General features: G+C 35.0%; 2 protein-coding genes across 6 annotated transcripts; one reads left to right on the top strand and one right to left on the bottom strand.

Annotated features, from left to right (window-relative positions):
- LOC107612388 lies at positions 707-2,606 on the bottom strand. The gene is made up of 4 exons (XM_016314121.1): positions 2,579-2,606; positions 2,326-2,462; positions 1,792-1,951; positions 707-1,398 (listed from the first exon to the last, which is right to left on the bottom strand). The coding sequence occupies exons 1-4, from the start codon at positions 2,604-2,606 to the stop codon at positions 707-709; spliced, it is 1,017 nt and encodes a 338-aa protein (XP_016169607.1).
- LOC110262598 lies at positions 10,585-13,643 on the top strand. Of its 5 annotated transcripts, none has more exons than XM_021102974.1 (5): positions 10,587-11,345; positions 12,060-12,165; positions 12,556-12,623; positions 12,702-12,803; positions 13,494-13,643. In XM_021102974.1, the coding sequence occupies exons 2-5, from the start codon at positions 12,094-12,096 to the stop codon at positions 13,543-13,545; spliced, it is 294 nt and encodes a 97-aa protein (XP_020958633.1). In that variant the 5' UTR covers positions 10,587-11,345; positions 12,060-12,093; the 3' UTR covers positions 13,546-13,643. The 5 variants fall into 5 exon arrangements, with proteins under 5 accessions (XP_020958630.1, XP_020958628.1, XP_020958623.1 ...); XM_021102977.1 differs by having other exon boundaries at positions 10,590-11,345; positions 12,702-12,837; XM_021102971.1 differs by lacking the exon at positions 13,494-13,643 and having other exon boundaries at positions 10,585-11,345; positions 12,052-12,165; positions 12,702-13,482.

Raw genomic sequence — 15,999 nt, forward strand, 5'->3', positions numbered from 1 at the left:
TTTAGCTCGCACAACCTTCACCTAAAGCACATCTATATTCAAAATTATCCCCCAAGCCAACTTCATAAGAAAGAGGGAGTTGGATTCCTGAGACTTTCTTATGCCCAAGCCCCCTTTGTCCTTTGATTTACAAACACTATCTCAGTTTAGTAAATGGATCTTCTTTTCTTCCGCACTGCTCCTCTAAAGAAAATTCCTACACAAGTTGTCTATTTTATTGTACACTGCTGTTGGAATCTTCATGGTCTGCATACAGTAACTTGGAATGGTAGAGAGAACCGACTAGATGAGGGTACACCTTCCTGCCAAAGAGAGGGTCTTTTTATTCTAACTAGATAATTTGGCTTGCATTCTAACAATGACAAATTGGAACTGTTGTTGATTGTATCTCTCGTGAATAAGGGGACCCCTAAGTACTTTCTCAGATTTGTTGTAAGGGAAATACTTAGTTCCTGACTAAGCTGCTGCCTATTGTTGTGGTTGACATTGCTAGAGAAAAAAATGCTTGACTTCCCAAAACTAATTTTCTGACCCGAATAGTCGCAAAAGTGTTGGAGAGCCTCCTTAATGATCTGAACCTACCTCATATCCGCTTTAGCTAATAAAACCAGATCATCTACAAAATAGAGATGAGAAATTTTAGGACCTCTTCTCAAGAGTGTTAATTTTATCTTCCACCAAACTATAAATCAATTGAGATAATTTGTCAATACAAAGAACAAATAGATAAGGTGAGAGGGGGTCTCCCTGTCTGATTTCTCTTGTAGGAGAGAAGCATTTTGAAGGTGATCCATTCCACAACAGATTCATGGTTGGAGTTAATAAGCAATGAGCAATAATACCTTATTATCTTCTCCGGGATACTCGTATCACTAAGAGTATCTATCACAAAGCCCCAATTTAATCTATCATAGGATTTCTCTAGGTCAATTTTGATAGCCATGAGCTCTTTTCCTCGCCTCTTGTTCCTCACAGTGTGTACCACCTCTTGAGCCACAAGAATATTATCTGCGTTAATTCTACCAAGCACGAAACTAGATTGTGTGTTAGAGATAAGAGTAGGCATGAACTTTTTCAATCTACACGTTATGATTTGAGTCACAAATTTATAACAAACATTATCGAGACTTATTGGTCTAAAATGCCCAAAATTCTCTGGAAAGAAAATTTTGGGGATAATAGCAATAAGAGTCTGATTAACTCTTGCAATATTACTGGGATCATTAAAAATCAGTTTCACCCAGTCCAGTAAGGAGTTCGCAACAACATCCCAAGCTTGTTGATAAAATTTTGCTGGCAATCCGTCACTCGCCGGCGCCTTCCAACTCCCCGTAGAAAAAACAGCTTCCTTGATTTCTTCCGTGGTCACCTCTCTGGCTATATCAGGATATTCCCTGTCTAACAACTTAGGAAACTTATCAGTAATACTAAAGGGGTTAAAATTCATGCTAGAACAATAAAGAATTTTAAAGAAATCAACTTCCTAAGCTTTAAGAGTTTCTATATCTTCAACCCATTCTCCATCGTCATTTTTAAAGCTGTGACTTTGTTCCTTCGCCTCCTTCCATTCGCTTTTTGGTGAAAGTATTTTGAATTTTTTCTCACCAAAATTGATGTAGTTACATCTTGACATTTGTTGCCAATAGATTTTCTCTTGGATTGCTATGACTTCATACTCTTTCCACAATCCCTTTTGGAGTTTATCCAAGTGGGGATTGGGGCTAAAGGACTGCTTGTTAATAATACCCTCGAGCCTTGACAGGAGCCTTTGCTTTCTCTTAAAAATATTACCAAAAACTTTCCTATTCCAAAGTTTGGCTTTTTCTATGAAGCTGGCTATGTTCTTCAGCAAATCATCTTGGTTCTTCCAACTTTCTTTTACCATATTATCATAATCTTCATGTAGGACCGAGGGAGCCAGGAATCTGAACAGCCTATTCCCATCCTTAATCTGTGTCATATGAAAGTCTAATAACATAGGTAAATGATCAGACTTAAGTTTAGGTAGGTGCCTAACACCAATAGCAAAAAAAGAATTAGAGAACTCTAGATTGTAAGAAAGCGATCCAGCCTTCTCCTCGTGTTTCCTCTACTCCAAGTAAAGGGTGGCCTAGAAAAGCTTAAGTTCTTTAAATCACAAATATTAATGTAATTTATAAATTTATTGGAGTCTAAAGATAAGTTTGAGAAACCCTCTCTATCATTACTAGACAAAGTGGAGTTGAAATTCCCTCCCACGCACAAAGGTTCATCAATAGTGCTCGCAATGTTTTCCAAATTAACCCAAAGATCATTCCAAATTCCTACTCTAGGACTACCGTATACCGCTTTAAGATACCAGTGTATGTCATTCTCCCATATGATTTTCATATGAATAAATTGTTTGTAGACTGAGAGGTGTGACATTCCAATGATCTTTCCTCCAAAGACACCAAATGAATCCCGAAAACCCTTCCGCTTCGCTAATACACCAAGAATCAAAGGCCATCTTTTTACTACTGCCTATTTAATCTAACATTCGAAACCTAAACTCCAAAAAAAAAAAATTCTAATCTAGTTAATCACTACTTTAGCTTACCATTGTTTATCACTCCTCCACCTTGCATTTGTACTTTTAAAATTCTAACAATCTATTAAATCACTACTCTAATTACTATTTGTAGCTTAAGAATTCTAAAAACGCATATAATGAAATTCTAAGCGACTTAATATCACATACAATTATTTATTTTTTAAAAAAAATAAATTTCATTCACTAACCTCTTTATAGATGGAACCATCAATATGGATAACGCCGTCCAACCAATAGATACGATTCGGGTCGTCTTCTATTTCTGCATTTTGAATGTTGTAATTTTTTTGTTCACTTATCTCTGGATTCGGCGTTGGAAATTTGGTGATTTGGTGAAATGTAATTCGAAAAAGTGGATTCGAATTGTTTATATAAGTATATATATACTAATTCGAGGCTAGTAAATTCCATTACCACTACTAGCGTACATTTCATGTAAACCGAATTCAATCATTTTAATTTATTATGGGCCTAATTCGAATTCAATCAATTCGAATTACTAGGGGTATAAATCATGGGCATAAATCGAAGCAACTAGTTTTGATATACTATGGGTTACTTTCTAATTCGAATTTCAAACTCTAGTAAATCGAATCCATTAAATTTGATTTTTGTATTTACCAAATAGTTGATTCGATTTAGCACTAAAATGGCTAAATCGAGTTTAGTCAATTCGATTTATATATAAATTCAAGACATGCACATAACATTTTTTCTTTTAGGGAATCTATGTAAAATTGCCTCTTATTTAGTTTCTTTATGTGCTTTGCTCGAAAATAAATGTATGTAACAAAGAATGAATGAAAAAACAAATAGACATTAAAGGGAGAAATTGAAAGTAGTTGTCAGAAGACAGTAAAGTCAAATAGTAAAAATCACTCCATTACTAAAACATAACTGAGTAATTGAATGTGAGAACAAGATAGAGCAACATTGGACATGAAACACCTTAAACAATCCAACTCTCATGCTCTCTTTAAGACAAGTCAGCATTCCACTTACTTGAAAATTCTCTTTTAAAAGTTTGATATTAGATTAGATTTGTATAGCATCAAAATTAGACAAATAATATAAAAAGGGTTATAATGGTGATGATAATGATACTCCTTAGCTTATTGGATTTTGTCTTTTTTATCCTAAAAGTTGAAAGTATATTTGTTTGTGAGGTGTTTCGGTGGATTGATGAGCGGTTAAACTTTTAATTTTGATAATCAATTAGCTTTTGATATTTTTATCTTTTTTCTGCTTTTGAAGCTTGAACACAATGTACTTTCAGATTAATTAAAAAAAATGATAAATAACTAGATAACTAGATAAGCAAAGAGATACAAATTCATAAATAGTATAAAATCTTAAAAAAACATAAAAAATTCTGAACTAAATTCTGAACTATTGTGGTGGTCCATCCTCCCTGCATCGCACTTCTTCCTCCACTGCTAGCAAAGGATTTGCTTGATTCCTGATTATCGCCATTGTTGCTATCAACAAAGAAGCCTCCCTTCTGATCAGTTCAGCTAGTTCAGATTGGTGGATGTTCCCTTTTGTTTAATAACTTTGTTTAGAAGACATACTTTGGTTCCTGGAAGTAAAATAATTGGACCAATAGTTCCCAATAAGCCCAACTGTACAGAATGAGATACTTGTGTAATTACTAATTATTGTTTTTGCGGTTGTGCTACATGCACACTACTTTCAGCCACTATTTTTAGCCATCGTATTTATATATGTATACAATACAAAATACAAAATACAAAATTCAAAAATTAAAAATAAAAACCTCACTCTCAACCTTATTCTCACGCGCTGAAACAACGTTCTTCTTTCTCCTTCCCTTACTCTCACTTTCACTCTCACTTTCCGACGCGACTCCTTCTTCATCCTCATTCTCAACGGTGATTCTACTTGCCTCTCTCTTTCCATTGGCATGATTCTCCTTCCCTCTCTCTGGTGGCACGATTCTCCTTTGCTCTCTTTCAGGCGCAGTTGCGATACTCCTTCCTCTGTCTCGGGCGTGATGCTCTCTGTCTCAGGCACGAATTTCATCGACTGCATTTTCCTTGTTTGATTCTGTAAGATAAATTTCTATTCCTTTTTTTATTATGCATTTTCCTTGTTTTATTCCATCATCTTCTTTGACGGCATTTTTCTTGTTCGTTTCCAGCATCTATCAACTTCTTCGACTACATTTTTCTTCGTCATTTTGAGTTTCTATAAATGAATTTGTGTTGTGCATATTTTGTACTTAAAATATTTAAGTTAGGGTTTTGAATTGAAGTCTCAGTATGCTAATTTTAACAATTAATTATTAGTAGACTATTAATTGACTATAACTGGATTTTTGTGATATGAGTTGGAGTATGTTTGATTATTACACTGAATGAGTTTGATTATGCTCAGTTTTTAAAAATTATATTATAGCATAGTTGGATGTTTTCCTATCCAATACTCTTGTCAACATTTATGTCAGAATTGGCAATTTGTTTTGCGCACAGAAGCTATTTGCTGAAATGCCCCAAAGGAAACACTGTTTCCGGGTCTTGTTTGAATTCAAGATATGCACAAAATGGCTTGCCTGATGATGCTTGTATTTTATTCAAAGAGATGATTTCTGCTGGCCTCATGCCAAATCACTATGCCATTGGCAGTGCCCTTCGAGCTTGCCAAGACGGAGGTCCAACTAGGCTTAAACTCGGCATGGATATTCATGCCTTAATTTCTAAGTCTCCATTTTTTTAGACTTAAACAAATGTGATATCTACAGCATGTTTGATTACAACTGAATTTTTGTGATATGATTTGGAGTCTATTTGATTATGCTCAGCTTTTAAAACATGATATTACAGCATGTTTGATTATAGCATACTTGATATTTGATTATTGAGTTTTAACTTTTTTTTATATTTTGAATTTGATTAGATTTTGGTTGTTTAATTTGCTAGTTTTGACATATGCGAAAGAAGACTACACCAAAACGAGTAGAAAGAGAACCAGAAAACAGGGAAACCAAAGAAAATAAAAGAAAACATGTATCCAAAAAACTTCGAAGGAGATGGAGTGGCGAAAGGTATTTTGTCTTTATTTTTTTATCTTTTATGCTAGATTTTTTTTTCATCTGATAAGGTCTTTGCATGCTCTGATTTTATTATGGAGAGTGCATTACTAAATATTAGTTTACACAACGAATCATATGACACTTTAGCTAACACATGCTGTATTTTAGTGTTTGATTATTATCTTTGAATTTCAGAAATAATACCCACTGAATGCAGTGTTGAGTTCAAATCTTTTATTTTGCCACTTTAGCTAACACATACTGTAACTGACGATTTCAAAGCATGATACATGACTACTCTGTGTGTGCAGTAAAGAGAAGTGTGAGTTACATTTGCTCCAATTATTGGTCTTTTCGGGTGATTAACTTGCAACTTTCAAAGTTTGACCTATAATTCTGGGTTTCCAATAAAGTTGCTATCATTGTGTCCATGATCTATATCTAGCTGCATTGCACTAATTAAGTAAAAATATTATTCACAGTAACCTCCAACACTAGTCTTACATAGGTATGGATGATTATTAACACTAGGTCACAAGCTAAGCGCTTATTAATAATTAATTATTAAAGTTTAGAAAATTAAATAATTAATCAATTAATAAAGAAGCACGAAGAATCTGCAGGTCCTTTTAGTTGGAAACCAATTCATCATCAATTAGGTTGTCAAAATTCAAGAAACAGCATTCCTTCTTGTTATATATAGTCAACATGGTCTAAATATTAAGTGTTAGTAACAGTAATTAATAAGAAAATGTGTCATTAATAGGAACTCTGTTCTGATCCTTTTTTCCCCTGCAATGCAGTAATGGTAATTAATAAGAAGGGAAAAGGGGAGATTCAATATTCTACTATTCTCATTCTATATAGGAACTACATAGTTTGATTACAATGTTATTCATATAGAATTTACATTATTGCCTTACTGAAATGTTTATTATTTTAACTAATTGCAAGTTGGTAATTTGAATTGAAACTGAGCACGCTACTACTTTATATCTATGATTTGATTTGAATATGATTACTATTTTCATTCATGTAGTGCTATATATGTTGACACGAGAAGCGCACCAAACTTGTTAGTGACACTTTCTTCTGATTATTTGAATGATGCGCAACGCAACAAAATCCGAGCAATGGGTTTTGGATCTCTCTTGGGTATTCCCAAGGAGAATTTAAACCATGATTTGATTTTGGCCCTTGCAAATGCCTATAATCCCTCCAAATTTCATCTTCTCACTCCAATAGGAAAAGTAGATGTTACTTGGGATTTAGTTGCAACTGTCTTTGGATTCCGTGCATATAGTAATAATTAAAATTTCTTTAAGATCCTTTGGTTTTATTAATTAGGATTTATTGTATAAAATCAAACATGCTATATAACATGTTTTAAGATCCTTTATTATGTTGCTATTAAATTTGATTTTTAATATCACTTGATTGGTATAGGAGTATAACTATATATTGAATCTGAATCTTGCATTATTAATGACTTGCTTGTTGAACTTTTTACATATTGAAGCTATTGATGTTAAAAATATCGTGCTATGCTGAGTTTGATTATCATGTTGACTACTGAGTTTGATTATACATATTTACTGAGTTTGATTATACTCCGAGTTTGATTATAACCTTGTTTCTCTCATTATTTTCTTTAAAATAGGTGACCCATTCAAGGAGGTAACTAAAGAGCATGAGCCCATGCTTTTAGAGTTCAAGAAAAAAAAGTCCAAATGCTTTGAGACAAATCATGTTAGAAAATCCAAGAGGGGTCCCAAATTTAGGAGAGCTTTATTGTTGTATGCATTGATAACATTAATGTTATCAATAAATACAACAATAACTTGGGATAAAATTTTCCCGTTTGTAATTGATATTGATAATCCAATGAAGTACAATTGGATTAGATACATTGTTGATGGCCTTGCTGATGGAGTTAATAACTTTAAAGAAGGAGCGGTGTCAAGTTTGAATGGGTGCATATATTTGCTTCAGGTATTTTTTATTTAAACTAATTTTTTCTTTGACTATTATCTAAAGTATGTTTGATTATAATATAACTTTAATTAATTGAATTCAGATTTTATACTTTCATAAACAAAAATATGGACCCTTTGATTTTGAGAAAGAACCACAACCGCCTTGGCTTCCCCATTGAACAAAGGAACTCATTTCTGCCCAAATAGTGTTAGAAAGAAAAAGTTCATCGGTACTTACATTGCCCGCTCTCTAAAATTTTATTTTCTATCCATAATGAATGAATTTTCACTAATTATGCATGTCTTGTAAGGGCTGGTTAGGTCAAAGGAAGAGCAACCTATGCCTAAAAGGCCAGTTCGATCAAAGAAAAGCGTTGTGAAAGAGGCTACCAAAGTGGAAAAAGAGCAAAGTGAAAAGGAAAAAGTGGTAGACAGCCCTAAGAAGGATAAAAAAGAATTGAGGTAAGAAGATTCTGCAAAATCAACCAAAGTGAAAAAACAACAAAGTGAAAAGAGAAAAGTGGTAGACAGTCCTAATAAGGACTAAAAGGAATTGAAGCAAGAAGACTCTACAAAATCAAAGAGAGAAAAGAAGCAAGAAGGAGGAGCAAACACAATTTCCAATGAAAAGTTAGTTTGGCATTTCCACCATTCTCTATTTTGACTTTTCAGCACTCATGTATACTACATTCACTTTCGTACATGATGTTAAAATTAATAATTACTTGCTTTCTCTGATTATACTGTGAGTTTGACTATATATGTTTACATATTTACAAAATTTGATTATACATATTTTTAAAGTTTGATTATACTCAGGTTTAGTGCTATATTTGACTACTGAGTTTGATTATATATGTTTATTGAGTTTGATTATACATGTTTACCGAGTTTGATTATATTTAGGTTCAGTGCTATATTTGACTGCTAAGTTTGATTATACATGTTTACTAAGTTTGATTATAATCTGAGTTTGATTATACATATTTACCAAGTTTGATTATATTCAGATTCAGTGCTATATTTTACTGCTGAGTTTGATTATATGTATTTGCTGAGTTTGATTATGCTCAGGTTCAGTGCTATATTTGACTACTGTGTTTGATTATACAGGTTTACTGAGTTTGATTATAAATGACTAACGAGTTTGATTATCCTTCCCATAGTACAATCTAAATCTTCATGAAATGTAAATCGCAAATATGTTTCTAGTTTGATTACATCCTTGCTTTTCCATGCATTATCCATAGCCAAAATGAAAAGAAAACACACTCACCATCAATGCCTACCTTTGACCTTGGAGTTGAATTTCCTCCAACACCTCTAACAGCTATGACCGTGGATTCAATTGATGTTTCAATCCAACAAGCGTTGGGTTCAAAGATATCATGCATAAATCAAACAACAGATGTGCCAATAGAGGGGTCAGCACCAATTGTTAAGGAATTAGTATTGGATGCTAATATGACTGAAAAATTATACGAGTGGGTGATGGACGAAAGGAAAGATGAAGAGAAGATTGTGGCAACATTTAGGGCGTGTTTGTGGTTCACGTTGGGGAATAGAAAAGCCTGTTTGAGCGTCTTGAACGTCCCATTGTTATGTTGGCAATTTTTTGAAACCCCTAACCCATAAGTGCTTTCATCTCTGAACGTATGTTCACGTGAAGCTAAAAATTCAAGCTTCTGCGTTCACGTTGGGAAAGTTAATTACCGTTAGAGGAATTAGGTAAGAAATTTATTCCATATCTACCAACTGTACCCTTAATTTCTTCTATAAAAAGGATGCACATAACCACATAATTTCACAGTAGTTCTCTGTATGTTCTTCGTTACATATTTTTTTTTCCAGATTTGTTTTCATCACTGCCAAGGTAAAGATTTTAATTTTTTTTTTATTATTTTTAGTTCTTTCTTTCATATTTTGATTTTTATGTTTTTTATTGTATTTTTTATTTATACGATAAATATTTTTCATATCATTTTTTTAGTATTCTGATGTTATTTTTTTAATTTTCTATTGTTATATTTTTATTGTATTTTTTTATTTATATGACAACTATTGTTGATATAAATTTTTGGGCAATTTACACAAATAAAATGATTGAGGAAAACCTTTATGCAAATACAACATTGGCAAATTTCAAACACAAATGCAACAAACGCAACTGTATATAATCCGCTACACCCTATAGTGGAACTCAATTTGCACGTAATCCGCTACAGGCTATCGCGGATTACATTGAGGGCTGCATTACTCATAAACCGTTACACCCTATAGCGGTTTGTAACCAAATGGCGTTTGTGCATAATCCACTACACCCTGTAGTAGATTATGAGTATAGTGGTGATTATATATACCGCGTGAGGCTGTAGTGGAAATCATTTGAAGTATTTTGGAAAGAAAGTTAGAGAGAGAAAGTAGAGAGAAGAGAGAGAAAATTCAAATTCTTGAGTAGTTTGGAAGAATGGAGGATGAACGGCGGTTGTACCGGCTCGACGGCGTTGCTCACGTACACTACAAGAAAATAGAGCATTTGTAACAAAAAATTTGTATCAAATTTAAAATTGTTACAAATGATGGTTTTTTTGTAACAATATTTAGTTATTGTTACAAAATAAGAATATTTTGTAACAAGAAAAAAATTTGTTACAAAATATTTCAATATTTTGTAACGATGTGATTTTTTTTGTTACAAATTATGTTGGCTTTCGTATCGAATTGTTGTTTTGTTGCAAAATATTATAATGTTTTGTAACAAAAGATTATATTCTTACAAAAATTAAAAATATTTTGTAACAAAATATATATTTGTTTCAAAAATAAATTAATTTATTAATAAATAAAATTTTATACTTTTTAAAAATAATCTTTACAATATCATATTTAAAATTTAAATTATTATTTTATTTTAAATATTTTATAAAATTATTATGAAAATTTCAAATTCTAACCCTAATACACAAAATCTCTAATTTGTGCCTTAAATCCACTAACACACGCACACTCAGAGACAGAGAGGGGAGAAGGGGGAAATCAGAAGAACGGAGAAGAGGAAGGAAGATAGGGGAAAGAGCGCGAGGGAAACGAGGGAGGAAGGGCGCCGCCTCCGTCGCGGCTAAGCCACCGTGGTTGAGGTTGCCGTCGTCTCTGTTGAGTTCCACCATGGAGAAGGCAACGGTGCGCAAGAGAGGCAGAGACAGAGGAAGGAGACGCGACGAGGAGAGGAGGAGAAGGCCATTTCGTTCGCCACTGAAGCTTCCAATGCCGCCGCTGCCACCGGAGACCTCGTCCTAGCCGCGAGGAAGAGGAGGAGGGGTGTTCTTTGCGCCTTCGCCGCTGCCCCGCGTTGTCACTATCAAGAAGTAGAACGAGACAGAGAGAGACGCGAAGAAGAATGACGGAGGCCACCATCGCTGCTACTGTCGTTGCTGGGCTCGCCGGATGCTGCCGTGACCACCACTGAGCTCCGCTGTCTATGGAGTCACTGATGGAGGTGTCTTTGCTGCCTCTTCGGTTTAGGTCCTTCGCTCCTTTAATTTGTTCTACTTCCACTTTTACTCTACTGTTATCCTATTTCTGCTACCTTGTTTCCATTCCATTCTTTGTCAGTTATTGAAGCTGCGATTACTGTTGCTGCGATTATTTTTTCCGCCCGTTGCTCAGCCATCACCAAAGCCCACTACCGCCGGGAGAAAATACTAGTATTTTGTATATATCCTTCTCAATAGTGCCTGTTTTTGGGGTAAATAATTTGATTATGGTGTTAAGATCTGAACTTCTGATTCTAAAGTTAATTGTTTATGGTTTCAATCTTTGAATTCATTTAATGTTATCATAGTTTCAATTGGTGTAATATGTTGTTGGAAATGATATAAATACCTTTCGAATAGTTACTTGTGTTTATAGTGATTGCATTGTGTGTGCATTTGTCATTGAATAATTTCTCACATTAAGTTGTTATTGCTGCTCTATACTTGCTGTTGGTTGCTGCTGATTTTTCCCCCTCATTGCTTGCTTGTTGAATGATTGTTAAATTCAATGAGAAAGGAAATGCTGCTGAGTTATTGTTGTTTGTGTTGGAATAGATGATGGTTGCTGAACTGAGATTGGTTTTATTGATAAATCTGTTGCTGAAATTGTTTAGTTTGGCTTGCTTGATTTTCTGTTGAATTAATGGATAAACTGTTGTGCCCCTGCTGCTTGCAAGTGTAATGGTTATTGACTTCAATGAATAGAATGCTGCCTGAATCCATTACCTTTGTTTATTTTACTGTTTTGGGTGCTGTATGATGGGCCATTAATTGCTGTTCTGCTGAGTGCTGCTCTGCTTCTTGCTTGGTTTTAATTGTTTCCTCATGTTTTCTTGCTGGAATTGGTTTATTTACTTCCTTCATATGAATTCATTATGATTTTTTCTTGTGTAATTTTTTTTTGCATAATTATTGGAGATATATAGTGATAGTAGTTACAAGTTAGTGGTGATCGGAACCATGGGAAAATTGGCAGCGCCGGTGAACGGTGGTGGCGCCGTGCTTAAAAGAAAGACACCTTCGAAACTTCGGGTTGGTTTCAATTTCCAAGTGCTTTACTTTGATTTGTTATTTCACATTTGTTATTCAATTCAATTACGATGATGCTTCTGTATAGGAGCTTCCAATACCTATAGTAACATAGTCATTTGTATCAGGAAAAAAATTAGGCTTTTTAAAAAAAGAATCAAAATAAAAAATTTCGCTACTTGTTATGCTGTACTAGTACATATATTAATTTCACTTTTGTAGTGACATAAGCTAAGTTCTTTTTTGCTTAATTCTCTCCATCTGCTTATAATCACAAGCTTGTTGAATAGTTTTGATTTGATTTTCCAATATATTTTCTATTTTTCTTCCAATGTTGGACAAAATAGTATTGAATTGTTGAGGAAGAAATTCTCATTTTTACATGGTTGGCAGGGAGAGCAGTTGAAGAGGGGAAGTGCTGTCACTGATAAATCTTCACTCCCTTTGAGTGATACTACAAGGTATGTTTCTTATGCTTCTCTTAAAATGTTTGTGTTATTTCAAGATTTCATGAGATTTTGGTTGATTTACGTTTGCAGCACCAATCAGATGGATAATGTGGATACGAGACCAGGGCTGTTGAGGAGCCCAAAATACACCAATAAGCGTGTTGATGAAGTATTTCCTGCCAAAAAGTCCAGGTTTGGAGTTGTTTCTGGAAAAGAAAATGCAAAGGTTATTTTATTTGCCAAACTCATGATTCTTATTCAGCTTGGTTGGTTTTCTGTGTCAAAATAGACCATTGTTTGCTACATGATTTCTGATTGCCTCAAGATATTTCTTTGCAAGTGTGGTCATGCCTTTAACATTCTTTGCCTTTTTTTTTTCATACTAAATTACTCCTATGCATTGAATAGTTCAAGTGAATTTTCAAATTGACCACGAACTTGAAATTCTTTTAAAAGAAGAGCCTCTTTTGCATGCTCTCACAAGGTTGGAGATTTCTTTTTACCTATGTGGCTAATTTGATTTATTTTATTCATGCCTAACTTACCTTAAGTCACATAGGGCATGAATTTTTCAAGTCTTGTCTCAACCTTGTGACTTTTATGCTTCATTGGAATTTGGTGTTTGAATGTTCTTTGGCTTACATGTTTCTTTATGTTTCTATCTTAGTCAACACCAAATTGTTTTAATTTATGCCACTTATTTGTGATTGATATTTACTTGATTATGTGCTCTACACATACATGTGTATCACTTGTTTTGGTATTTTGAATTGTTGAGAAGTGAATACAAACTTGCTTGTTTTGAAAATTTAGAAACTTTTTGAACTTAAGGAACTTTTGATTATGCACCTAACTTTTTGTTTCGGTTTTTCTTATTTACAGGAGTGCTAAAATGGTGACCACATACTACCTTGAGGGCTCAAGAATATTTTGATTCATAGAGACACTAATCTATGTTAGAACTTTTAACTTTTGGTTGAACTTGTGCAAGACATATAACTTGTAGAACTAATCAATGTACTCAATAATGTTATTTTGTTTTAAAACAATTTTAGCTAAATGAGACATGTTTGAATTATGTATGTTTTTACATATTATATAAATGGTTTAATAAAATAGTTAATATATTAATTTAAAAAATAATTTAGTAAATTATGCATGCAATTTGTATTAAAAAAAATTGTTACAAAATAATTATTTTACTTTTGTAACTAAAGAAAACAAATGTTACAAAATCAAGTTACATTTTGTAACAAAATTTTATGATAGAAAAAAAAAATAGATTATCACCAAAAATACCTTGAAGATCAAAATTTGTTACCACTTTTGTAATGACTTATGGTTTTTTGTATCCAAAAAATTTGTTACAAAATATCACTTTGAATTGTAACAGTTCCATTTTTTGTTACAAAAACTTTTTGTAACGGGACATACAGTAACGGCTCCTTTTTTTTGTTACAAAATCCTTTTGTTTCAAAATTTCGATTTTTTGTAACAATTTTTTTGTTACAAATATTGCTTTTTCTTGTAGTGGTAGCCGGAACCATCAATGAAGAGGTAAGTGTCTCTATTTCCCTTCAATATTTTAATAAATGTATATTTTATTCAATATTAAGGAAGTAATTCATTAATTAGATAGATAGAGACTTAGTTTAGCTTTTGGTTTGAAAATGAAAATTTGAACTTTAAACTTTGACATTTAACATTTAATAGTCAAGGTAGAGAGGTAAATTAGTAATTTCAAAACCTAAGTAGCTTAAGAATAGAAACATAAGCTATAGTTTGGTGATGTCATTATTAGAAATTAAGCCGGTGTTCTTTATTTCTGAAAATGCAGCCAACCCGATGTGTGTATAGCGTCCGTAGGCAACAAAATATGCCATTACATGATAGGATCATACCTTACTTGGAGAGGGCTGGGTTGTACCACCTGGCTAGGCTGAACGCGCATTGGTTCTAGTTGGATGAGCCTCTGGTCAGCGCATTTATCGAGAGGTGGCGGCCTAAGACCCACACTTTTCATATGCCATTCGGAGAGTGTACTATCACGCTCCAGGACGTAGCATACCAGTTGGGGCTGCCTGTGGATGGCCAGGCTATTTTCGGGTGCATGACAGACTTCCACCTGCACATCGAGGGGGCCAGACTGGCATGGGAGTGGTTCCAGGACTTATTTGGTGAGCTTCCGCCATTGGATAACAAAAAGTTATACACAGTCCACTTCACATGATTTCATGAGTGGTTCAGGGTGCTACCAGCGGATGCTTCGGAGGAGACCGTGCGTATATATGCACGTGCGTATATTATGATGCTTCTGTCGACACAGCTGTTCATGGACAAGAGTGCTAATCGGGTCCACCTTCGCTGGTTGCCTTTTGTGGCGAGACTAGATGACATAGGCAGCTATAGCTGGGGAGCCGCTGCATTGGCGTGGCTGTACCGATGCATGTGCAGAGTGGCGAACAGAAACGTCACCAACTTGGCTGGACCCCTACAGTTGCTACACTGATCGCGAGTGGTGCTGGCTCGACGACATGATGCAGGAGGAGCAGGTTGGTGGTGATGACGGAGGCCAGGCAGATCATCGTCTTCGTCGATCTGCTGCTAGATGACGGGCTGCTCGTGGTGGACGAGCACCTCCCGTCCACCATGATGACGAGGCTGGATCGTCCCGTCGGCACCCTACAAACACTCATGTTGGTGGCACCGCGGAGGCTAGTATGGGTGGTACAACTTTTACTCACGTATCTAGCTCTCAGATACTACATGAGTGTAGCACACAGCTGTTAGCCGATCTTGCTACCACTTCTTTCACCATGGATTTGGACAATCAGTTGGGTGGACCCCAGTTCTATGCGGATTTTGTTGAGATCATACGGGGTGACGACGTTCATCAGTACCAGAGCCCGATTCCAGGCGGCCCTTCCGACCCTCCATAGTATAGGCCACAGCCAGTGGATGTGCCGTCACAGGTTCCTGAGACCTAGCTCCCGGTCGACCTGAATGAGCCCGCAGGCAGCCCGTACGACACTTGGTTCGGCATGGGGGGACGCCACCATCTGCATTTGGAGTTGGGGCACAGGAGGCTCCACCGGGAGATCGGCGAGCGGCTAGGGTTAGGCGTCCGACTCGATGTGGCACAGGCTCGCACCTACTTGGTCCATTCGGGGGCGACCATGATGTTGGTAGTGACCAGCACTAGCGCCGATTGTCTTATTTCCGACTTCAATCCTTGTATGAATTATTACTTATTTATTTTCTGTTAGGGTTAACGACTTGTGACAGTTATATCTTATTTATATGAGTTATGTAGTTAACTTATTCTGTGTTATTGTTAATGCTTGGTGGTTATTATTTTTGTACGACTTATTAAGAATGACGATTACAT

This window comes from Arachis ipaensis, chromosome B01, assembly GCF_000816755.2.
Source record: "Arachis ipaensis cultivar K30076 chromosome B01, Araip1.1, whole genome shotgun sequence".
NCBI lineage: Eukaryota > Viridiplantae > Streptophyta > Magnoliopsida > Fabales > Fabaceae > Arachis > Arachis ipaensis.

Excerpts from the sequence above, each read along its gene's own strand:
- LOC107612388 (XM_016314121.1), bottom strand. The coding sequence starts at position 2,606 with ATGCAAGGTGGAGGAGTGATAAACAATG. Across the intron at positions 2,463-2,578 it reads TGGAGGAGTGATAAACAATG|CGAAGCGGAAGGGTTTTCGG; the intron begins GTAAGCTAAAGT and ends TTGGTGTATTAG. Across the intron at positions 1,399-1,791 it reads TTGGAATAGGAAAGTTTTTG|ACAGGGAATATCCTGATATA; the intron begins GTAATATTTTTA and ends CTAAGTTGTTAG.
- LOC110262598 (XM_021102971.1), top strand. The coding sequence starts at position 12,094 with ATGGGAAAATTGGCAGCGCCGGTGAACGGTGGTGGCGCCGTGCTTAAA. Across the intron at positions 12,166-12,555 it reads AGACACCTTCGAAACTTCGG|GGAGAGCAGTTGAAGAGGGG; the intron begins GTTGGTTTCAAT and ends CATGGTTGGCAG. Across the intron at positions 12,624-12,701 it reads CCTTTGAGTGATACTACAAG|CACCAATCAGATGGATAATG; the intron begins GTATGTTTCTTA and ends TTACGTTTGCAG.